At 43.0% G+C, this 25,947-nt stretch overlaps 1 protein-coding gene across 5 annotated transcripts in view; it reads right to left on the bottom strand.

Moving 5' to 3' along the window:
• Nucleotides 1-25,947, bottom strand: part of PBX1 (PBX homeobox 1) — a 437,616-nt gene that overhangs the window by 119,345 nt on the left and 292,324 nt on the right. For all 5 annotated transcript variants that reach the window (XM_078641368.1, XM_078641347.1, XM_078641363.1 and 2 more), the window contains exon 4: nt 2,146-2,336. In XM_078641368.1, the coding sequence (XP_078497494.1) occupies nt 2,146-2,336 (191 nt within the window). The remainder of the gene's footprint in view (nt 1-2,145; nt 2,337-25,947) is intronic.

Genomic DNA, 25,947 nt, shown 5'->3' with positions numbered 1-25,947 from the left:
TTTAAATTTGTGTCTTTGCGCTATCTAGGGGTCCACTTTAACTTCATGCCAAATTTGATGCAAAGAAATGTTACAGCGCTGTGGTATCTGTGACCAGAGTTGATCTATGGGCAAACATAGGTTTTTTTTCTGTGATGTAGCTACACGTTTCATGAGCGTGGTTGGGGCCGTCTTGGAATATGTCAGAATAAGACACTTTCTCTCTGCATTATAATGGAACAGTATCTAAATATTTCCAGTAAATACTTAATTGTCTATATCCAACAGATCTCATTTTCATCAGGTAGATTACCAATATCTGCCAGGCTTTTTTCCCCAGATAAAAGCTTATTGCAATTTTCCAGCACTCCCCAACCCCTACCTTCCTGTGACAAAATACATCTCTGGAGATACTTCTGACAATCTGCTGAGATCACTATGAGAACACGTATTGACTACGCCTATAGGCTTCTCCTTTGGAACATATTGACTTTACCAATTGCTTCCAGCAGTGCTGTACACCCTCGATACGCTGTACAGGATTGTCAAATTAAAAATCAAACAAGGCACAATGGCGATGTTTGTCATTTCACTGATAAGGGCATTCGTCTGAAGACATGCACGCACCATCATAATTAAGTGGGGTGGGGGGTGGTATTTGCTTTCATTTTTTATTTCTTTATTTAAAATGGAGAACACCACTAAGTTAGGTAAATAAAAAAAAGATATATTTTTTTAGTTTGAACATTTGTATTTTTTTTTTAAAGGACTGCTGGTGTTGGGGGAGGTGTAACCGAAGAGGGAGTTGGGGAAGGAAGGGGAAAAGCAGCACTCAGGGGGAGGAGGGTGGGGGCTGGGGGGGGAAGAAACGCAAGAGGGAGTGAACACCACTGAAGCACGAGCAAGGGAGAGCAACCTGGAGAACGAAATGGGAGGAGAAAAGCCCATGTATCAGAGAGAGCTAAACGGAGGGGATAATTGAACATGGAAAAGAGAGAAAAACATAGAGTGGGAAAGGGAGAGAAGCAAACAAAGGAGAAAGCCGCAAAAGCAGCTGCAGAGCTTAAGCAAAAAATTAGACAAAGCAGTGCAAGGGAAGAAAAGCAAATGTATGAAAGAGCAACAGTGAGTGGAAGGTGCGAGAGAAGCACATGAGGGAGACATCTGGATTACACATGCACTCTAATGGAGTGCTTAAGAAAAACGAGACAGAGCAGGGAAGGGGAGAAAAGCAGAAGGATGAAAGTGAAAGGAGGGGGCGAGAGAAGTGAAGAGGCTATTCTTCGAGAGTATGACAAACATAAGATAGACTAAGCAAGATATCAAAAAAGAAGCAAGGAAATGAGAGTGACAACAAAGTCAACCAACAGCAAGCAAAGGGTGGGCTTTCAGCCCACTGTAAGTGTGTGGTAAGCTGACAACAGGTCTTTTGCAACGAGGGGGCTTGCGCTGTCTGGTAGGTTCGACCTAATAATGATATGTTCCTATAACAATAGCCTGTCTCTGTTATAGATTCACAAGCTGTGCACCCTGTCTGACTAATGAATTTGTCTGCTATTGCCATTTCTATGGTTAGTTTTATGTAGAAATCACAGAGGAAATACAGCTGTATCTGTCTTCCATTCCTTAACTCTAGATCCACTAACTGATTAAATATTCATGTTCTTTGGGGCTGATTTTTTATTCATAAGTGGAGTTCATAAACATTTATGGAGTCTCTCTGAAATATTCCTAAACTAGGTCTTAGAGAGCTGTGTGATGAACATTCCGATGGCTGTGTACCTTCTCAAACTGCTTTCAAAGATTATTAAATAAGAATATTCTTCAAAAGAGAGCTTGTATTAAACTTTTGAAGAAAGAATTCTAATCTCCCTTCTGGGGAGGCATTTCTTCAGAGATCATGTGTGAGTAGCATATCTGTCATTCTGTCCTAATGGTATCCTCTGGCAGTCTGTAGCACACGATGTTAGCAGATATGCACAACAAGATGACAATTTTGAAGACAAGATGCTGAGATATGTATTAACGGTGATGGAAGTTTCTGTATATGATGGTACAAAGACTGCATGTAGTTATACTTAAAGCCGCTAGGATGCCACATTGGTGGTAAGACAGCCACAACTTGACATTAGAAAGTGGCCCAAAGGATGTATGTGTGGTACTCACCGTGCGTCCAGGAATCGAGAGCGCAGTATCATGACAGCTTCACATGTGCTTTGTTTTAGCTGCATCTGGATGGAACTGAATTTACGATGAATAATGCCGACCATCCTCTCAATCTCCTTTGGTGAAATAGGCCGGGTCCTACTTTGCTCCCGCAACAGGTTCATGACATGCGTGGTGAACTCATTGCAAGCCTGGAATGAAAAAGGAAGTCTATTGAAGCGATGACATCCAATGTGGACAAATACTGGTTACATAAGTGACCTTATTTAGAGTTTGGTAGGCTCGGTACTCCATCACGAATGTGGCGGATGTTGCATCCACCGTACAGCAAAAGCAACTTACTCAATGCACTTGTAATACAGCAAAAGGAGATCCACCACGTTTATGAAGGAGTTACCACCTGTCAAACTGTAAATAAGACAAAGGAACAAAATACTCCCACAGGTTTCTGTATGCTTTTCCATCACACACTGACAAACAAAATGACAACTGAAAGAAAAACAATGGACTTGTCAACTTTTTTTTCTTCAAACCTAATGTAGCATCTGAGGAACCTATTTATTTTCTGTATTTACTCAGACTTTCCTCCAATTATGATTACCTTTGTGACTCATCTCTCTCATTTAAAATTGTTTTATTTACAATAACAAAGTTTCAGTGCTGCCCCTCAATTTTAAAACAAAGCCTGATTACACATACAATCTGAATGTTACATTGGTTGCCTTGCTAAGGCTTTAAGATTATAATTGGTTCAAAACCAGGGTCAACAAGAGTTGAACTTTTGCCTTATTTCCACAATTATCAGGGACAATTCTAACAACCGATTTTGGCCATAATCTATGTCACTTTTGGGATCCTGGTGAGGTGGGGGGAAATCAAGGGTAGTTCCTATAAATCAAGATTGGAGAAAGCAGAAAAATATGACTCAAGCGGGTCTCCCTCTTCGTTTACCCCTAAACTTTCATTCCGCATGTGAGTGGTGAATGACCAGCGGCGAAGGACAGAATGTCTGGGTTTGTAGCCACTTCGGCTTCTGAGAGCAGCATATGAGCCTCTTGCTATGAGCTCTCCTACCACCATTCTTCCTTCCAAACAAGACCTTGTAAAATCACAACAGGTAAACATCCTACCACATAACCCACTCGGCTGCAGCTCAGCCACACTAGTAAATGATGACTGGCCCGCGTGGGATGGCCACGGAACATTACATTAAAATGTTTGAGGGAACAAGACGCAAACTCAGGGGAACAACCTTTATAACGCAACTTTTAGCACGCAGTGCTATTACACGCAGACTTTAAAACGAAAACCATTACAACGCATTACACTGGGGGGGGCGCTCTAGGATAGGGAATAGTTTTAATTTACTATCCAACACCTTCCCTAGTGTCCACGGGGACTGGTGTTGGAATAGTAAATTAAACTATACACTATCCAGCACCCCCCAGTGTAATGCGTTGTAATGGAATGCGTTTTAAAACTTACGTTGTTACAGCATGCGTGGTAAAAGCATGCGTTGTAACAACGTACATCCGCAAACTCATCCTGAAGTGGTGTGACGACTGAATTACAGGGAGAAGGCATTCCAGATTTGGTTGAGACTGAAATAAGGTGAAGGACCCTGAGAAACCTTTACTTGTTTAAGTTGCGTCCCATGTCAACACAGGAGTTGCACCTTCGAAAATATCAGGGTATGGTAAGAGAACCATGTCCTATTCCTCGGTTTGGGGTAAAAGGTTGGATTAGGGTGAACCTGAACTACTCAGGGACCCCCCTTCCCTTTATCCTCTTGTGCATCTCATAAAAATATAAAAATACATTCACTGAACATATACAAGATAAATATTGACATAAATTGTTCAATTACAAAAAGCCTTCCAATGAAATGGTGAATAGACTTTCACAATAAAATGTAGCTCATCTGAAATTTTACCTAGGCCATGAAATGCTTGCAAGAAAAAGTCATTCATGCATTCTATACCAGAAGAGCACAGCTCCATCTCTGAAACTCCAGACAAAACATTGGAAATGAATATTCAACAGTTATTAAACCAGTTTTCCTTAAAGGTAGTGAAACCTGGGGCGTGGTATACACAAAAGGCCAAACCAAGTGGAGCACTGGCCCAACAGAAAAAGAAGTGCTGAAGTTGTCCCCACTATTTTCGGTACAGCAGAACTAGCACGCACACACTGCCCCTCAACGTAGAACAATAGACAACTAAAGTTACAAATACATACAGCAAGCAACAAAACATTGTTTCAGTTTAGAGCCCCACACACTTGGATAAGCTCTGCATACATCAGGGGCTGAAACACATAGGGGTCCATAACGATGGCAGAAAAATATCCACCGCCGGGCCGGCGCTGGCGATCTTTCCGCCATCGTCATGAGCCCCCGCCACATTATGATGGTGGTAGGTATCGCGGCAGACGGAAAGTCCGTCTGCCGCTTTTCCACCTGTAGCAATCACCACGATTGCCTGGAGGAGCGGTCAGCATGCTCACAATGGCGGCGGAGCCTAGCACGCTCCACCAGTACAATTATGATGCTGGTGGAAGCCAGCCTTTCCGTGGTGGTTGACTCGCCATTGAAAGGCTGGCGGAGAATGTCTTCAGGGGCCCGTTGCGGGCCCCCCTTGTGCTGGGTGGAGGTGTGGGTGCACTGGGGGGGTACCCATGGTACCCCCCTACATTTCACTGCAACAAGTGGCAGGCACAGTGTAGTGTCTGCCACGTAGTGAAGTGAAATGCACAACATGCTCTTTTTAACATCTCGGCGGTGCTGCTGTCGACAGCCACCACAGCATTGTTAAAGGTGCGGAATCCGACTGCAGCAGTGGCAGTCCCATCATAATTGTGTATGCTGGACCGCCGCACACATGGCGGTTGGACCGAATCACCGTTACGGTGGCGGGCGGACCAAGTTCACCGGCCATCGTAATGAGCCCCTTAGTTCCCAAAGAAACAAGAGACACCCAGAACCACACAATCCAAAGCTGCTAGTTAAAGAAAGACAAGAGTAGCACACAAAGCACCAAAATAAAAGGGGCCCTCATGAATTAGATAGCTAAAAAGTGCCCCATGTTTGCAAATTGTGGCAGCTTAAACCTGGAAAGACATGCTGTATAAATATTTTTAAAGACACAGAGAGGGGCCTGCATGGATTTTAGTTTGCTGCAGGCAATGTTTATTTTAATATCAGAGAAATCAACAGTAAACACTGGCCCCCCAGACCACAAAACAGGCTCACAAACAAACAAAAAAACCGGGCCCACACACTGGCCTATCAGAGCAGCCAATCGGGCACTGCCCAGTTGCCCTGTGAGCCAATCCGGCCCTTCTGCACTGTCCAGATCTGCACTCTCCCCAATATACGTAAAGATGGCGGACTCCCTAGATATTCTTGCAATGAATTCCAAAATATAGACGCAGCAATGCATAAAGGATTATCATCAAAGGCTTTTGTTCTAACTTTATGAATGTGCAGTACAAATTTATTTTAGGACCAGTGCCCCTTGAGAGCTTGTACTGATGGATTATTTCTACCAGGAATTGTGGTTTATTCGTGAAGATGGCCAAGTGAACGATGGCTGGAGGTCTGAAGGCTTTGTGTTTATGTATCGGTGGCCAGTGTAGTGCTCTCAAAGTTGCAGAGGTAAAACCATACCTCTTAATGCCACAAAGCAGTCTGGCAGCTGCATTTCGAATAAGTCGGATCCCAAAAATTACGTTTTGGGGAGCATTCATCAGTGCAGCATTCCTGTCTTACTATAGGGTTTGTACCTCTGTGGTGACAACTGGAGGCCTGACGGCCACATGTGCAAAACTTAGGAATTGCCATTTCATGATGAAAGAAAACACAAGTATCCAATAGACATTCCTAATGGATCTCAAGTTGACCTACTTTGTGAGTATTAATGAGGCAGGTCTCAATTTGTGACCTATTAGGAATAATACCCATCACAGGGATGGTGACCTGCTGGGGTCAGCAGACCACCATGCATGTGATTACTTTTTAAGATTCTTTTTTTTTTTTTGTAAATCTAACCCATTTTCCTTAAAAGGAAAACGGGATGCCTTTAAAAAGAAAAAATGAAACTTTTAAGTTTCCTTTTTCAAGAATTGGCAGTGGTCGATGGGTTCACTGCCTGCTGTTAAGATATATATTATTTACATTCTCAAAGGGGAAGGGGTTGCTTAGAAATGCCTTCCCATTTTCGAATGGTTACCACTACCTTTTAGTATTTGGTATAAAATGAATGTTATGTTATGTTATGTTATTTATGGGTCTTGTATAGCGCAACGGCTACTCCAAAGGAGTGTCCCGGCGCTTTGTGCTCCAGACCCAGAAAAGAGACTGAAAAACATAACAACATAGAAGGCTAAAACAGAGGATAGGCTAGCAGAGGTCTAATCCGAGAATAACCAGGTCTTAAGACCCTTCCTGAAGGCGAGCAGATTGGATGTGGACCGTAAAGACAGGGGTAAGGAGTTCCACAGCTGAGGGGCCAGGAATCTGAGGACCGACCTCCCAGACGTGCCCTCTTTGTACGTGGAACTACTGCAAGTGCTAGGGACTCCGATCTTAAGGATCGTGTCGGCTGATAAAAGTCCAGCCTCTTCTGTAGGTATTTTGCACCCTTGGCGTGCAATGCTTTGTGGGCTAATGTCAAAGCCTTGAACGTTATCCTCTTCCGTATGGGAAGCCAATGGAGGGATTGCAGCAGGTTTGAGGCACTGGCTCGACGATGCAGGCCGAAAATAGCTCGTGCTGCAGCATTCTGGGTCACCTGCATACGCTGTAAGAGGTATTCTGGGAGACCCAGATACAGAATGTTAGCATAATCCAGCCTTGATCCAATGAGGGCCTGTACAATTATTCTCCGGTGTTCCTGGGATAGCAAAGGGAAAAACTTTCGAAGCATCCGGAGGATGCCGAAACAAGTCCCTGTAAGGGTTGCCACCTGGGATTTGAGTGTAAGCCGATTGTCGATTTTAATTCCCAGGTTCTTAGCCCATTTGGACACCTGAGCTGGAGGGAACTTGTCGGCAGGCCACCAACCATGCCAGTCCGGTTCCAAAGGGCATCCAAAGAAAAGTATCTCTGATTTATCCGAGTTGCACTTGAGGCTGTTCAGATGGAACCAATTAAAAACAGCCCCAAGGCACTCACGGATACTTTCCCCATCGAATTCTTCGCTCTTACGGCAGGTGAAAAGAAGCTGGGTATCGTCAGCATATGAGACGATCTGCTTTGAGACTGTAATTTACTCGCAAAATATTCATACATAGGAATGCAATTTGCCATTTGGAAGGGATGCCCTAAACATTCTCCTTCCAAATAATGACTCAATAAACCAAATTGTAATTCAGTAACAAGTTGCTGAATCATAATTTGTCTTTTGTAAATATGTAAAGCATTATGGTGGTCGAAAAAACCCCAATCAAACAGATTCCGACCACAATAAGGGTTTGTACATATGGCCTAAGATTCCTGTTTAAAAAAGGGAGGATTTTCTTCAAAGTTCTTCCTTGAAACAAACATGGTTTGGACACCTTGGAAGTAAGTTAAGTCTGAGGTTTGAGTGAATATGAATACCAAGACTTGTGAGGCAGCAATGGGAGGAGAGCCAATAGGTGAGGTCCTATAAAGATCTTTTATCTGGATCCATGTTACAGTGATTTAATTTTAGAAAATTGTTGCTCATCCACCACTGGGTTAGAAACAAGCAATTGTAGTGAAGGGTAGCCTCTTTCGTTAGGGGTTGTTCCAACGATTGAGTCATTGGTGTATAGGTTAAATCTTACGTTTATTTGACGAAACAAGTATGCTAGTGGTCTTTTAGAAATATTACTAAGTGTAGTGGGGACAAAATCGAGCCCTGTGGTACTTCATATTTCACTTTTTGTTGGTTCAGAGGTATATATCAGAAGTATGACTGCCTGCGAAGGATTAAAAAGTCTCTTAACCATGCTAATGAATGACAAAGGGCAATTCACTCTTTCAGCATTGCATGAAATATTTTGTGGTCAATAGTTTCAAAACCTGCAGAGAGGTCCAGGAGCACCAAGGCTCTCGCCCCTTCTGCATCCGTTAGTCCACGGAGGTCGTTCAAAACCGATATATTTCATGGGATGCAGAAAATTGTAAAGTTGGATGAACATCCTTCTTTCCAGTAACTTGGACAAGTATGGCAAGAGAAAGAAGGGTCTAAAATTGCTGGGATCAGAAGGGTCCATGGTGGATTAACAGCTTCCAGTCATGAGGAACCACACCGGTCCTGAGAGAGCAATTAAAAAGCTGGACAGGGTGTCCCACCAGCACAACTGCGAGTTTCTGAATTTCCGATCTACTAGCTCTTGCTGTACTCAATGTTACTAGGAGGCCTGCAGGTATCAGACGTGGATATGTTCTTATGAATTGACTGGTGTGCGGTCTGTGTACAGTAGTTGCTTCATTTATTTAAAGTTTTATTTTAAGGTCGTACTTAGCACTGCTTGTCGGTTTGCAGAACAGGTGAATTGACAACTTTTCATTAGTTTGAAGGTTAGCATCTGCCTTGAAGATATTGCAGAAAGGGGAGCAAAGGGAGCCAGGTGACTTTAGACTGCTTTTTAGATGATTTAGGTGAGTACTTTTGGCAACTATAATGGAAATGAAAATCTATTAACCGTTTTCAGATAGAGTAAGATAACAGGTGCCAGAGGCAAAATCTTGGCAAAAACTTAGAGAGCTGCTCTTAAGCATTACGAGAAATACTCTGACTTTAAGAAAGCAGGACTTGAAATACTTGAATTCATACACAACATTAGGCTTGAAGTATACATTAGTGATAAAGCAATGTATGTTGAAGTAAATGTGATAGGTGTATAGCGGAAAATAAAGTGTATACAACAAAGTCCTCAAACTTTTTAACATTGAAGAACACAGTCTTTACAGGGAGAGCAAAATCAAGGGAAAATGAATATACATTAAGTGAAGCTTAGAGATAAGAACCTTTTAGTACTATACAGAATGAGATAAACAATCAAGCCATTACAGTAAAATCAGTAGATAAAGAGGGGCGATGGACATTCAAGTCACTCGATTGCATGACAAAGATATAACGAGAGTACAAAACAGTACCACAAGAACTAACAGGCAGACCCCACTCAACAATTGCAGACACATACTTCAGAAACCGATAAAGTTAGGATGTTTATACCCAAAAAAGTATGAATATCTATTTCCTCCAGCATCTCCGCATACCAGTCTTATACGCTCTGCACAACATACACAAAAGTGCAGCTACTGCACCTGCTCAATGTATAATCTAAAGTAGTGGGACCATTTGAAACTTCTACCGCAATAGTGGATTTTTTTCCTAAACATTTTGAGTAGAATACAAAGTCATATATCAGCAACAAAATGGACACGATAAACCTTGTGGAAGGATTCCTCTTTGACCCTGGTACACAAATAACAGTAACAACAGATTTTGAGTACTTAAATACTACGGTACTGCAAGAAGAAGCATTAACATTACGAGAAACATTTGGGGACAAACGGGAAAGCCCCATTATGTCTCTAATTTGTTTATACTACACAAGTGAAAATAGATTGCACAATACTCTTACAGAAGAAAGAATTTTACATTCAAGTGAATGAGGTCTTCCTGTGTCCCACAGTAGACAAGTCTTTTCATTGCCACATATGAAAGAGAGAGAGTGAGAGAGAAAGTGTGTGATAGTGTGTGGGAGTGTGTGTGAGAGAGAGGGTGTGAGTGTGTGAGAGTGTAAATGGGTGAGTGTGTGTGTGTCCCAGTCATCTTTCAGTTAACTCAGTGGAAAATATACACAGACAATACATAGTGCTCTGCATACAGACATAAATTCATAAAGAACTTCAGCAAAGATCGCATTACCTTTCTGGATCTGTGGATATTATACACACAAGGGACAGTTATTCATCTCTCTTTACACTAAAACAGGGATAAGAATTTATTGAAACCTTTCCAGGCCTATCATCGTGCCAATTTAAAGAATAGTCCCTCATTTAGACCTTTTGTATTCATGAAGCATAGTTGCTATAATCCAAAAGATTACATAATGTATACTAACACAACCATGTCTGAACTACAAATAAATTACCCAAAAACCCCAAAACATTGTGGAAAGAGCCAAGAATCAAGAATGGGTCACCAATGGGAACCATGCGCCCCAAAAAAACCTCAGCGATTCCATTGGTCTGTTAGTACATTTGAGTCCACAAACAATAATTAATGAAGTAAAAAAAAGGACTTGTAGAGAATGGTGCATTCTTGTTAGGGTGAAAACTAAACTGGCCAACCCCCTAGTTGCCAAAAATCTGGATATAAAAACTGAGAGGAAATCTACTCAGAGCATACCCACTAGAAATGCGATCCACATTGTCTACAATCAACACAACCTAAAACCTACCCCCATATAGGTCACCACGTCAGTAATTGTGTAGTTTGTCGCCTAAGTTATCACACCAAAATATTCACTCACAGCAAAGTGAACTCCTCTAGATTTTCTGTCACTCAAAGCGTGTTGCATGTCACATCGGACATTTAATATCCCTACGACCTTTCCTCTTGTGAGCAAAACATTATCAGGAGATTAAAAAATGAATCAACCAAAATTAGTCAGGAATCAGTTTCAAAGTTATGGCAGCACTACCTGGGGTATTTTTCTTTGAAAAACACCACAGAAAGTTTTGAAATTAGCAGCAGGTCTTTCAGTTGAACACCAAGCAAAATTGGAGGCAGAGTGGATAATATACGTTCCTGAAAAAAGCACAAATTATCCTAAAAGTTGATACAGTAAAATTAAGGGCTAAGCATGCAGATTATTATACAAACTCATGGAAGTTCTTTAGAATGATAAAACCATTCCAAACATCATCAAAAAGTTATGCAAGTTCTATCAATCCCACTTTCACTCGGTCCACACAACATCGTTCCTTGCACCCCATACCATTTAAAACAAGCATTGAAAATGTGATCAACTGTAATCCGTGGAATAGTTAATCCGACATCTGTACTGTTAAATAATGGCAGCACAGATCCGGTTTATAGGTAGAATCAATCTATGAAAGCTTCAGAGAAATATGTTGATTTATTCAGAAAGGTAACGATATGCCTTACTGGGGATGTACTGCGAATCTTCACATAGTGCACTGGATCGTACTCTATTTTTTTTACAAGAATCACAAAATTACACACATCCAGGGCCATTTTAATCTAACTATTAGACACCATATGTAGCGCTACTGGGTGCAGAGCCAAGCAACTACTATAGCAATGCAGGCACGAGAGCTGGCTTTCACGTCATGCAGGTAGCGTGTTGTTACCTAGGCAACACGAGACACCAATATTTATGTGGAGTTAACTTGCAAAAGTGATCGGAAGCCATGCACAGTGCTGTAGCTGCCCAGTCCCACCAGGACAGATAAGTATAGGTGCAAGTTTACAACATTTGTACTTACCATCAAAGACACTGAAAAACTAGCAAACAGTTATCAAGGTTTCAAGTTACTGACACATTTCACCTTACCTATCATCTGCCTAAAACAATATTAAAACCCATCGTCCTTTAATCACTGCTAGCCAAGTATACACATTACCTACTGGTGGTAGCCAGTAGGTAGTTATAGTTAGGACCAACTTTTTCCACATATGAAACATTTTCTGTTTTGCTAATAACGTTGGCACAATTTGACGAATCTTCACAAAATTTTCCAAACTAGTATGCAAGTTAGTTCTGCTGCTGTCAGGAAAGTTTTGTGGTGATTCATTAAGCGGGAGCCGAGAAAAAGGGTCCCTTCCCACTTATCCCCCATGAAATGTCTATGGGGATTTTGCAGTTTTTCGATACGGCTACAGCCCAAACAGCGGAAGGGAATTACAACAAATTGGGCAGAAAAATAGATGATATTGGTGTAGAAAAAGTGCTTTTTGTTATATGACGTAAATCTGTACAGTAGTTTCAGAGTTATTAAAGGACAAAAAAGATATCTAGGGACTTGGATCCAAGGTGGGTCCACCCATGGGGTATCTGCGGATGAGGGCGAAAAGCAAGGCCCTAACTGGCTGGTCGCAAACCTGACAGGAAAGTTGCAGCTTCCATTTTCTTTGTCGCTTGGCCCAAGGGAGGGAAACATTAAATGTCTCAAAACATATACAGGGTCAGGATACAGGACACATGGAGGGGTCCCTGAGGAACCTCTCATTGGCAAGAAATTTCTCAAAAATCTTTTGGGGACCATTTCTTGGATCTACTGCATCATTCATCGCGGCACCCAGTGTAACTTTGTGATGGACCTTGCGATCCGAAGCAAAATGAAAAAACAAATACACCCACTCACACGCCAAACCCCCATTGCACAAGGCCAAAGGCCATGTGCAGCGAGGGGCTGGTTCCATATGGGGGGTTGGCCACGGGGTTGGGTGCATGCCGCATTGGTTATAATAACAAACAGGACTTATATATTGATTTACATTTAAAAAAACGACACATTCACTGAAAATAACAAAGGTTACAGGAACCGTTAAGTAACTTTAGGCCACGAGTTATTGTTTCTTAACATAAGTATAACTATTACTGATGAATTTCTATTGTCTTCTGTGGGTAAAACGTGAACCTAACTATAGCATCTCGGTAACCTTTGGTTTTTTTCAGTGAATAGAAATACAGATAAACAAATATTCCAACAGCCAGAGAACCAAATAATGACTTTAACCTTTCACAATAATTGGACCAACTGCTCTACATGCATCCTGACAAGTTGTCCTATGGCATAACTCAAGCAATATTCCGGAAGTTTCAAGCCATATGAACATTAAATTAATGTATTCTTCTCCTGAAGTTAAAATATTTCTGTAAAAATGTTTTTGGAAAATACCTTTTATTAAAAACATCAAGTGTCTGTCAACAAATGCAAGAGAGATGGTTAGTAGTTGTTTTGGCAGCGATGACAAGGGCGCTGGTGGTGCAAGCCGCAGTGGCCTCCTGGTGAGAGCCCTGGCACTTAATATTTTACAGACTAAGCACTGATCGTGGCTATGCATCAATGGCAACAGCAATAAGAACAAAGATTATAACTCACACTGAGAAAATACCTCCATATATAGACCAAAATCAAATGCAAAAAAATCCCACAACACCAACGTTAAATATCGTTGAACCATCAAGGAAATCCAATGCAACCACACACAATATATACCAACCACTAAATCAGAAATAAGGATCACAATACAAAAATCATATACCACAGAGCAGGTTTCAAAAGGGAAATGCAAGGAAATATACAGCAAACGTGCCAGATAATTGTATCCTCTGCAATCAACATAGCACCCTGGTAAAGTCAACAGGAACGAACATTAACCTGGATGACCTGGAGCAAAGGCATCAGTGTCAGAGCAAACACTCTCCTATATATAACAAAACCAAAGTACCTGAAAACCAGTGCATTCAGAGCAAAGGTCAAGACATCCACAAACAAGATCACAGAGCATTGACTTAAAAGAACACCCATGCATCATATGCCAATGTTTATACACAACCACATCAAACGCTACTGTAACAGCAGCACTCAAAGCAAATGTAGAGCGAGCATCCTAAGCAATGATCCCAGCATTTAGAATAAAGAACAAAATCACCTATGAGACATAAACACAGCACCAACAATCATGATATTCACAGCAATGATCATGTAGTTGCCAGGAAATGCTTCGAAACTACCAACTTGGGTGACAAAAAATAGATTGACTCTGGCATCAGAAAGGCCAGTTTGAGTGCATATAAGTAATGTACATAAACCATGGAGCACAAGGGAATTAAATCGTGCTACGTAAGAGTTCTGTGATTGACATCAAAGATGGCGGCTTTGATGGCCCACTGAGTGATAAATATTCCCGCTGCTCATAAGGAACCAAATGGGGTACCATCAATTTATATGAACACACATGACAGCGAGTGCTGGGTCCGCTGTACCGGTCAATACTTAGGCCTAAAAAATGGTTGGCTTAATATGCCCTCCATTCGCACATTGTCCCTTTATGATTAGGTGCCATCATATGGCTTTTGCATGTTTAAGAGTATGACTTACTAAGACTGAGAGAGGTTCACAACATGTCCCCTTTAGTATTACCCCAAAAAGTGAGGAACAGGGTGAGGAAGGCATAAGTAGGTAATGATTAGATCACTTAAGCGGTCTTTGGCACATTCTCCCGTAATATTCTTCTTGTGTGAGGCTGTGTCCTGAAATGGTTCACCTCTTTTCTAGCTAAGAGTTCTGCCTCCTTTCAGATCTCTGCTTCACGCTCATCCGTATGGTAAGCCCCAGCACCTTTTAATCTACATTTTTTGTTGCCATCTCTATCATTCAATCTTTCGCCTTCACCTTCACTTCTAATGTCCATGACTCCCAAGTCATTCTCAGACTAGACAGCGAGGTGACTAACCTCAAAAATAGCTTTAAAAACTCGATAACCCCTTTTGCCAAGTGGGTGAATTCCAACTCCTTGAGGCTAAATGCTAAAAACCCAACAGAAAACTCTTCCATACTTCCCTTGTGATCTAAGAAAAACAGTTCTCCAAGCAACAAAATAATCTCAAGATTTGATTACTGAAAAGCAATTCTTCTGCGTCACCCAAAAAACACCATTTTAGATATCTGCGTGGGTTTCCAGCATCCGGGGCAAGGCAAGCATTGCACCCCCTAACCTATGGAACGTTAGTGAATCCTCAATGAAATGTCAAAGTCAGAGAAAGCTACCAGTATGAATTTCTTTCTTCTATAATTTTGCGCCACTAAAAATGTTGCACCCGAGACAACTGCCCATGCTACGCCACTGGATGCTTGTTAACCCCTTTTGCGCTCATGACGAGCTGAGCTCGTCATGAGTTGTGCCGCTCGCACGCTCATGACGAGATCAGCTCGTCATGTAACGCGGCTTTTTCAAAACCGCCGCGCACGGCGGGAAAAGCCGCCGCGCGCATGCGCTTAAAGGTGTTATGTCTCAGCAAACCTTCTTTCTACTCCCAGGCTTCACAACAAAGGTCGGTGGTTGCTCTTTCAGCTATCTCATTGCTAAAATTTGGAACTCTTTACCTGCTAAATTCACAGCCTCAATGTCTCAATCACTTTTTAGCAAATGTCTGAAAACCTACCATTTTTTTCACTTGAATTTTCACTTTCCATTTTGTTTGTGCGGTGATCTGAGAACCAGGACATCCTCTTTTGGGTAACCGCCTGCGCTTTAGAAATATTCTATTTATTCATACTTACCAGTAATCTTCATTACTGTGATTCTTCCTTCCTCGTCCCAGAACTTACCTTCTCAGATCCTGGCAATGCTTGGAGGTTGTGCACTTTAAAGTAGAGGCATTGCTGGAGGAGGAAGTAGGAAGGACTTTTATTTTGAAACAATCAGGGAGCTTTTCAAGAAGTGTCAGGCTGGGGGGGGTGGACCTTCTCCTCATGAAGTAAGAACTGAGACGAGAAATGGAGAATAGGTGTAATGAAAATGGATGGTAAATAACTTACCCATTTATTTTAAAAACATAAATTGAGCAGAAACATTGTTTTTAGAAGGAAAAAACACCAAACTGAAGCATTAAGCCATGACAGGAATTGGAATTGTCTGAGTTACTGTGCCCAGAAGAATTACCCCTGAAAAGACAGTGTCATAATAAAAAATTCATTTTGAAATAATATGCAGGGGTAAACAACCAAAATACCATGCCAGCAAATAAAAACGGGCATTGGAAATACTGTGTGAGGAGCTGTAACACATGACAATGTGTGGTGCATGAAATACTGTCTGTCGTAATTACTGTGATATGAAATGTGCTGTCAGACCTCAACTTTACGACGTTCGATTTAAGGCGAGTGGCACTTGCAGCCTTTTCAGTTTGACACCAATGATGTGCCTTTACAAAATCAGTTTCAGCTTAATAGCTGTGGAAGCATTAGGGATGTTGATAAAAATGATGGCTGAACAATGATGAGCAGAGTGGGCGGATCCACCTTGGGGTGCAGAGGGTGAGAGAAGTGTGGTTTGGATGAATGGCTCAATTTGAATCCCAGCTTACCAGAACCAATTGTATCGAATTTTGAGCATGAAAATTTCCAGATAGAAGTATTATTGTGCCCTACAAAAATAAAGCACATCGGAACAGTGCTCCTGAAGAAACAAATGTAACCATCCTAACCACTGTGCCAGGGAACTCGATGAGGGGTCCCCGGAAACACTGAACTGGCAGGAATAATACTCTTCAAAAACAAATGTGCCTAAAAAGAAAAACAAAGGGCCTAATTACGATGCGGGTTGGACGAGCATCCAAATGGCATTGTGTTGGAATGGTAACCGAGTGACTAGTAGTCGGCAGTTCAATCCGACAAATTTGGATGCGACAGTCCATGAGGAAAAGGGCTGCAGCACAAGTCGCATTGGGAAAATGGATGTTTACAAACATCCATGCCCCATATGTCAGGCACCATATGGTGCCAGGTACGTGGGGTATGGATGTTTGGGAGTGGCACCATAGTTGTCCCCCAGTCCTCATTGCAGGGTCCACAGAGCAATGGGGGCCCTGTTTGGGGCCCCCAAAGTCCATTACCGACAGCAATCCAAAAACAGTCGGACCGCCATTAAAAGGATGCCTGAAAGGGAAATCATAATCCCTCCAGCGGTGCCTGAGCAGGCACCGCCTCATTGTCGGAGATTACTTTCTGACCGACGGTCAGACGGGCTCGTCAGAATTGCGGGTCGGTCCCTCTGCATGCTGCATCTGACCGCCACGCAACAATGTGGCAGTCGGAACGCAGCACTATATGTTGGTTAGACCGCAACCGACAGCCGTTGGTTGCGGTCCGACCGACATCCTAATGATGCGCAATGAGAAATAAAAATTTGAACTCAGCAACACACTGTCTAGTGGGGCAGTTTTTCTACTAGAAGTTTCTTTTTGCATTTCCTCCACTACAAATGGGTTTTCCAAACGTTTTCCCAGTCCTCATCAAACCCATTTCTGTCATTTACAAACCCATCACAACTAGCACCCCACATATCTTTCTGATAAACTCACCACGCCCAGTGGCTCTCGCCACACCGGCAGCTCGGACATCATCAGGCAGAAAACTTCAAAGAGGAAAAAAAAAGAAGGCAACATGTAAGCACTCAGGAACTGGAGCAAGACTCCTGTATCCATTAGAACTGCCCCAATCTTGCTCTAATTTAGTAAAGTGCTGAAGCCGCGCCTCTTTAAAGAGCTCTACTTCATGATACAGCAACTTTTCACTTCTTGTCCAAGAATCCAGCCACTGCTTCCATAATTTCTTGATTGTTTTTATGCCTTGAACCCTGTACATCCCTCGTCTACCTTTTGAGTCAGTTCACGCTACACAAATACATACTGCCGCGTTTGCCTTTATGTTACAAAAGAGAAGAAAAAAAACAACTCTCAAATTTCTTGGTCTCCTCACAGTTCATGAAATGCATAGAAGTGAAGTCTGGTAGCTTTGCGTCTCTTCAGGTATGTATAGTAAACAAATCAAGCAGAAGTTCAAAAATTGTGTTCAGCTGTGCTCAAGAACCCCCTCGGATACAGGCCTCTGCTAACTAGGAGTATAATGGGGAAGGCTGAGCAGGCCTGCCATGTTCGGCAGCAATGCTTAATTTGAAAGAAATTAAGTGCCAGGGCCCTCATCTGGAGGCCACTGCAGCCTACACCATCCATTGCCCCTGCTAGTGCTAGCAATGACATCAGCAAACCAGCTACTAACCATCACACTCCCACAAGTGTGACAATTCAGACTATTCCAGGCCCCCAAAGCTATAAGATTAGCATGGGCAGCGGGTAATAGTCATTTTTAACGTATATTGGATTAGTAAACAACTGCTGTTGTACTCACTCTAAATCAAAAAGCCCACCATGTGGCAGGCTGACATAAGTGCTTGTGCTGCCAAATAAGTGCTGGTGCCGAGCACAAGACATCAAAGAACAGAAGTATTGAAGTGTCTTGGCACTGGCACTTAATTGTCAGCACCGGGGCTTTTGACAGTCTGCCACATCATTATTATTATTATTAAATTGAATTTGTAGTGCGCACAGCTACCCCGGAGGGTTTCCCTGCGCCAGGCTGGTAGGGAAGGAAAGGTAGTGAGTGAAAAGGAAAGGATTAGAGGTTAAAAAACCAAGTCTTTAAACCCTTGCAGAAGGCACCAAACACGGTTCCCTCTCATAGGAAGCAGGTAGAGAACTCCATACGATCGGTCCTCAATAGAACCATGAATACGTCTGACTTTTGGGACAACAAACCTAGTCTGCTGGGCAGAGCGCAGAGGGCGCAGGGCTGATAATGCTGAACAAGGTCTTCAAGATATTGCGGGGCCACTCCTGTTTTACTTTTAAACATATAGCAAATGGCTTTAAATTTGACCCGTTTCTCCACCGTCAGCCAGTGTAGGTCACGAAAAAAGCCCAAGACAGAGGAAAACTTAGTCACAAGACAAAGCAGTCTAGCAGCCACATTTTGCACTAATTGAAGTCTCTGGATCGTTGCATTGTTGGATTGTTGGAACCTAGATAAAGAACATTGCCATAGTCCAGTCTAGAAGTAACTAGGGCGTGGACTACTGTTCTCTGAGCCGAGAGGGGAATCATCCATAAAATCTTCTTTAGCCATTTTAGAATAGTAAAATAGGTAGAGGACACCTTGGCGACTTGTTGTTTCATCGACAGGTGTTCGTCTACGATGAAACCCAAATTACAAACATGATGCACCGGCATGGGCAAAGCTCCCATTTCAGAGGACCAATGTTGAGGTCCCCTTTTTTTTTACCTAAGATCATGACTTCAGTCTTTTCCCCGTTTAATTAGTTTGTTTTGCAACCAGGACGCATCTTTACTCAATCCTAACTGAAGGATGGAGATGATCTGGGTATCGCCAGCATAGAAAAATAAGGGGACAAACCTGCCTCTTCAGCAACCTCTGCTAATGGACGGACATACACATTAAATAGTAGTGGCTCAGCACCGAGCCCTGTGGGACTCCATATAGGGACGGATAGGAGTTAGAGCTTGCCGACGCAGAGAAGACCTGGAAAGCTCGGTTCTTTAAAAAAGAACAGAGACAATCCAAGGGCGTTCCGACCAAGCCCAGTGACTGCAAGGCTCTCACCAAAACGTAGTGAGACACTGTGTCGAAAGCAGCGCTGAGCTCCAGCAGAATGAATGCCGCCGTTTCACCCTCATCTAACCAGTACCTTAACATTTCAGTAACGCCTAGGAGAGTGGATTCAGTGGAGAAACCGGCTCTAAACTCTGATTGTGAAGTATGAAGAAACTTCTGAAATTCAATAAAAGAAGTCAACTGGTCATTAACATGCTTTTCCAGAATTTTTTTAAAGATAGGGAGCAACGAGATGGGATGAAAGTTAGACGGAGTGGGAGGGACAGAATTAGCTTTCTTTAAAAGAGGGAGCACCATAGCATGTTTCCATTCCAGCTTATCTATGCCCTCCTGGAGAGATGCATTTAAAAGTTCCATTATTATCAAAAGCATGGAAGTATCAAGCTGTTTAAGCACATGAGAAGGAAGTACTTACCGGTGGGAGCCAGATTTAAGGTTTGCCAAAAGGTGTTAAAAGGAGCTGGGTTCCAAGGGGGTCCAGGTTTCCAATTTGCAGGAGGATTTAATGTTGTTGGGAAGATCTGTCATCACGGGGTCCTGAAAGCCATTGGAAGTAATCTCAGTCTCTGATAGAGTACCTAGAAAGTTTTTGCTTAGCAGTGCAGAATGTATCTTTTCAACTTTATCCGTGAAGTAGAGAGCAAGTTCTTCACATTGACTATGGGTCAAGGAAGCAAGAGAAGTTGTCTGGGTCTCCAAGCCAGATAGCTCTTTTTCCACTTTGAATAGTGTTTTAGAACAGTTTTGTGCTTGGAGGATTTTGTGTGAAAAAACTCAACGCGGGCCACTTTACAAAGAGTATGATATTCGCTTAGGGCTTTTTGTATGCTACTTTGGAATCTTCATTGTAATGTTTCCTCCAGCACCTTTCTAGCATTTTACACTTAGACTTTTCACTTTTAACCCTATCAGTGAACCAGGGGGCCGGTGGCAGATATCTATTAGAACGTGTAGTAGACAAAGGAAGGCATGCTTCAACTGCTTCTAAAATCCAATTATGGATATGACCATGATCTTTGATAGAAATTTGTTTTAAAGTCTACTGTCAACTAGAAGTTTGTTGAAAGCCTGGACGTTGAGCTTAGCCCTTCTTCTGATCTTCTGTTCAGGCGCCAGACAGATAGACGGAGTGGAGGACATTACTTTCAGCATAAAAGCTACAACAAAACGATCGGACCAAAACAAAGGAAGGGCAGGGGGTCAGCTATGGTCAAGCAGGTTTAAAAACATACAATCTAGCAGGTGACCGGCTACGTGAGTAAGACCTGAATTACATAATTGTACGTTCATCGCTTCTAAGTCAGCCATAAGCGATGAACTTTTAGTACATTTAGGATCATCTAAATGGAGGTTCAAATCTTCCAATATAGTAAAATTTGCAGTCTTCAAGAAATGAGGGGCTGCTAGATTAGGAAAAGAAAGCACCCATGGCCCAGCTGGGTCAGGAGGGTGGTACAGCGATATTCCTGAAATTTTGAATTTAGGCGTAAGCGCAATTTTAAATAATATGGCTTCACAGTCAGTGGCTGAGTGAAATCTTCTGTTTTACATGCAAATGAAGTTTTATAGATAATCGCTATGACGCCCCCAGGTTTTCTCCTCCTGTCTTTCCTGATAATGGAGTCATTAGGCAGAAGGGCCGCCACCACATCAGGGGCTGAACTTTCCTGTAACCTGGTTTCAGTTAAAAAAAACTGCATCTGGTTGATCATCTATCAAGAGATCAAAAACATGGGCTTGGTGTTTGGGAAGGGAGCGACAGTTAATGTTGTAGAATGTGAATTCTTTGTGAGATGAGAAGGTACATATAGGTGTGGTCCTATTGGGTTTTCCTGTAAGATTAGAGTGTTCTTCTTCACTTACTTCATTTCGAACCCTTCCATTGAATTCATTGCTCTGAATGGAGGAGGCGAGGGAAAACATACAGTGCTGACAGTCACATGGCAGCATGGCCACATGGTGGAACTGAATATCTCATTTAGAGATCAGGCCAAAGCAGTGGTTTATTTGTTCAATACAACGTAAACATTACTAATACCTGCAGCCCACACCATTTGTATAGCATTAGGGGCATGGAATAGTCTGAATCGTCACACTTGTAGCAGTGTGATGGTTAGCAGTTATGTTGGTGCTATCATTGACGGCACTGGCAAAAGCAGTAGGGGTCGCAAGCTGCTGTTGCCTCCTGTTGAGGGTCCTGGCATTTCTTTTTTTTTTTACAAATTAAGCACTGGGGGCAGATATGCTACACTGGCTGTTCACAGGCAACGGCACAGGACATGCCCTGCATAAATGGAGGAAACAGGGTGACGACCTGCAGCTTGGTGCAGTTATCGGCTTTGCGTTAAGTGTCATTTACACCATGCACAACTTGAACCAATAAGAACAGAATAATGGAGCTGGGCAGATGTTCTGCTACTAAATATATAGGCAGTCTGATTTCAAAGGATTACATTAACCTCACATCTAAAAGCAAAGAGGGTTTGCTTCCCCTGGCACTTTACTCTGCAACCAATCACTTAACTAACGGTTTCTTTGCGTGCTCTAATGGAACCTCTGCAAATTAAATGCATTATACACACACTCTGGATTAGTAGTTGAAGTGGGTTAAAGGCTAATAACCCATCTGCGCTTGAATTATAATTGAGTATACTTAAATACCACATATGCTACAGTGACAATGTTATTCTCAGAGAATCTCAGAAATTGCACTTGCAATAGGATTGGAAAACAAGCACTACAAATGCAATAAGTCTCGCATTTTTTTTAGTTAGAGCTATTGGCATAGCTCAACAGCTACCAGACAGAAATTGCCACTTTGCAGGTGCCTAATACAGCATTGCTCCGTGAAATGGCCTGAAAGCCTAAAACGATGTTGATAGCCTACAAAATAAAAAGGCACATCAGGATGACCGGGAGGAATCGCAGACATATTGGGATGGCCAAAGCAAGCAAACAATGCATGAAATCGCCTGGGCATGACCCAAGCAAGCAAAGGCGGGAAAATCAGACCCAATGCACCAATTAAAAACCCGTATTTCTAATTGGCGTAGCAACGAACAAATGGCAATTCCTGAGCATGCCAAAAGCCGACAGAGGAGATAACAACAGGTCTTGCAGACAACGCATGCGCACTGCCTAGCTCAACCTAAAAAGGGAGGACTGCTTTTTAGATCCCTGTAACAAGTTTGGCGGAAGCCTTAACAACAGTTAATTAAATCAGTTTAACTAAAAACAGTGTACCTAAAAGCTGACGTGCAGACATATGTACACATACACACACACACACTAACCCCCAACATGCTCAACCACTCCTCCACGCACTGCAGAGAATCGACTAGGAGAGTTTATAAATAAACTTTGTAGTTGCCAAATTGGTCCATATCATGTTTGAGACCTGAAACCAGTTCCAGCTTTTAAGTCAACATCAGATTAACTGTAGCCTTACTCCTTGAAGTAAACCCAGTCAAGATCTCTGGCGCTTAGGTGCTTTTTCAGATCTACTTGGTAACGTGCACTACAAGACATTGTGGGACAAAGAATATATTGCTGTTACTGGGCTAGGACAGGTTAGATACCAAACACTGATACAAGACTAGGCCTCGCCTCTCACTACTTTGAAATAACTTACCAAATATTAATGAGCAAGCCGCCAACTTCTAAAACAATAAGCCTTCCTTTATCAGACTAGGCTTCCCTTCCCACTAAGAGCCAGTGAAGATGGCCATGTGGTATGTCAGACTCTGTTCGAGATGCCATGGGGCTGGCAGGGGCTACGGGACCACATCCGTGGGGGTCAAGGTCTTTTGCTTTCCTGGGGCCTGGCTTACTATGGCTCTACAAACTGGGCAAAGTAAAGCACGTTTCACACTTGACTCTGGAGGGCAGTGAGGGCGAGCAGTCACAGGCTTCACAGGGAGGTTAGGATGGGGATACTAAGGAATCAACACCCCCTTCCCAACAGCAACATAAGATCAATATCCTACCCAGTGCCTCGTTGTTCAAAATACAAGTACTTAATTATACGGAAAACACAGAACTCCACTACACATTAAAAAAGGCATGAATCATGAATACCCAATTCACAGGGGAATGTCTTTGTGCTTTCAGGGGCCTCTGCCGACTAATCCAATTACCCATCCACCTGTCCCTTCGTTGGTCCTCCCTCCCCTCAGGCTCAGATTTCGAGGTAAGGACTTTAGGTGCAGCTCATGCTCCCTCACACCCCCTGTTTGGTCTTAGCACTCTGTCGCTTAGTCTCTCACCCAGCTCATAGGAGCAGTCGTTCATCAACAGTAGGATCTCTCCGGTCTCAGTGAGCTTCCATTCGCCATGCACCAATTTTCCAAGAAGCTTCTGTCATGGCCCTCATGTGGGAAGCAGGCTGTAGCTCACAGCACATACATGTGATCCAGTGGTTACTTCACTCACAGTGTGGCTCTCTCCGGTAAGTACTTGACTCACAGGACTGGTCACTGTGACACACCGGCCAGTACCTGGCACATCTTCTTGAACACAACGGCACACGCTTGCAGGCGATGATGATTTTTGGGCACGGGGATCCTTGACTGATCATGAGGCACCTCAGTGGCATCCCTCTGGTCACTTGGTCTGCTGGACTAGTCCTGACCCAATAACACACTTGGGCAGTGATGCGGTCATGTAGTCTACTTGTGGGACACATCGGCCACCAGCAGGTGCATATTCAAGCTTTGGTTGAGCCTACCTATCAGGCACACAGCTCTAGGTGCCTTGGTATCTACAATGGGGATAATTGATGAAGATTGCACTTTTACTAGTCCTGCACTACCTTGATTCCTTCGGCGACTTTTAGTGAGTCTCTGTAGGAAGGACCCTTCTTCAGGTTCAATGCCAGTCCATTCCAAGAACAGATCATCTTCCAGGGTTGGCACGTCCTTCCCTTCCCTTCCTCACAGGCAGGATTTTTGTTACCCAGGGCAGTCCAGTATTTCAGAAGAGTACACCCTCAGTAGAAGAGATCACAGCTTCCTACAACAATGGGTCTGTGGCTTCCATCTTTATAGTGATGTTACAGAAGGAGGGTGTGTATTCCAGGTCTGCTTCATTGAAACTGGCATGCATCTATTCCCCTTTCATGTGCTCTGGCTGGGCCACCTTCAAGAACTGGGCGATTTTCTGCAATACTGCGCATCCCAGAAGGACAGTTTCCAGGTAGAGTGTCCACCACAGAAATACCAAGAGGTGTGAGCGGACGCACCCAGCTCTTTACAACCCCCTCACAGAGATCGGGAAGCGAGACGAGAGTCTATGCCCCTTCAGAGGACTCCTTTCCCTAACAACAGATGCTGCAAGCCTTACCCTACACCCCTTGCCAACAGCCTAATGGCAGTGGCGGTCAGAGTAATTTACAGCCCAATGTATCAGGAAAGGCCCTGGAACTCTTAAAGGAAGCCAATCTGATCTTTCCTCACTATAGCGTCTAGTGTTCCCCCCCTTCCATCAAGGAGATGCCAGCAATACATATGTTGTCTGGGGAAAGTAGACTTAGCCTCCCATTTACACTCTGGTCCAGGCTGTGGGCTTCCAAAATGGAACCTGCAGACCTGTATCACTTGTGCATGGCACAGTAGCAATACAAGCACTCACGCACACGTGCAACGTACTGCATGTCGGCGTTCAGGATTCAGATTTTATTGTGAAAAACCAAACTAAATATAAACGGGCATGTGAGCATGCATTCATGTCTCACAGGTAAAAATGGATGTCACTAAAATTCACCAACTAAAGTATGTCGCCACCATTGGACATAGTTGGTAGTCCACTGTCAATGGGAGGTGGCACTTAGTGCACCCCTCCTGGTTCAAGGATCAGAAGCTATCATCGTCAAAGATCGAGCCTAGGTCAGTAGGCACACATGAGATTAGTATATGGAGTAACCAAAAATTAGGATCACAGGTATGTGCAGTGTCGGTATGCAGGGTCGAGAACACGACCGTATATCATGCAGAGAACATTCCAGTCTCAACATGGTACATGTTTCTTCCAACAATGGAACAGTACTTGTACTATGACCTCTAAATCAAGAATGGAAAAAGGATTCCCTGCACCCATGCCAGGTAGTAAAAGACAACTTTAATTGGGGTGCAGTGGAGCCATGCGACCGACCTCCTGGGCCTCATGCCACTTCCCCAAGTGCATTAATACTATTTAAAACCTGGTCCACTAATGATTTATTTATGTGCAAGCCAATTAGATGTGCATCAGAATGCTTTGAAGTCTCATCAACAGTTCACAAGACTCAGCTGTATTGGGCGTGAAGAAAACAATTACCTCACAAATAATGGAAGCTGAGCACGAATCCTTTACCAGCCTATATGGAGACTGGCTGATGGTATCACCCAAATTCATAGTGGAGGGGGCAAAAGCATTTTATTTACCTGTACTCCTGACTAGGTGACTAGTCCTAAGAGCGGTCTCTTAATTAGGATCTTGCACTTCCCCCTGAAAGTACGTTATAGGATTGTGATTACGTGTCATGCATAGGGACAGTATCCTATTTGAATGTGGCCTAACGGCTAGAGTGGTCAACCTCAAAGCTGGTGAACTGGGTTTAAGTC

This window comes from Lissotriton helveticus, chromosome 1_1, assembly GCF_964261635.1.
Source record: "Lissotriton helveticus chromosome 1_1, aLisHel1.1, whole genome shotgun sequence".
In the NCBI taxonomy this organism is placed as follows: Eukaryota; Metazoa; Chordata; class Amphibia; order Caudata; family Salamandridae; genus Lissotriton; species Lissotriton helveticus.
The sequence above is the reverse complement of the archived record's forward strand: the minus strand, read 5'-3'. Positions and strand labels throughout refer to the sequence as shown.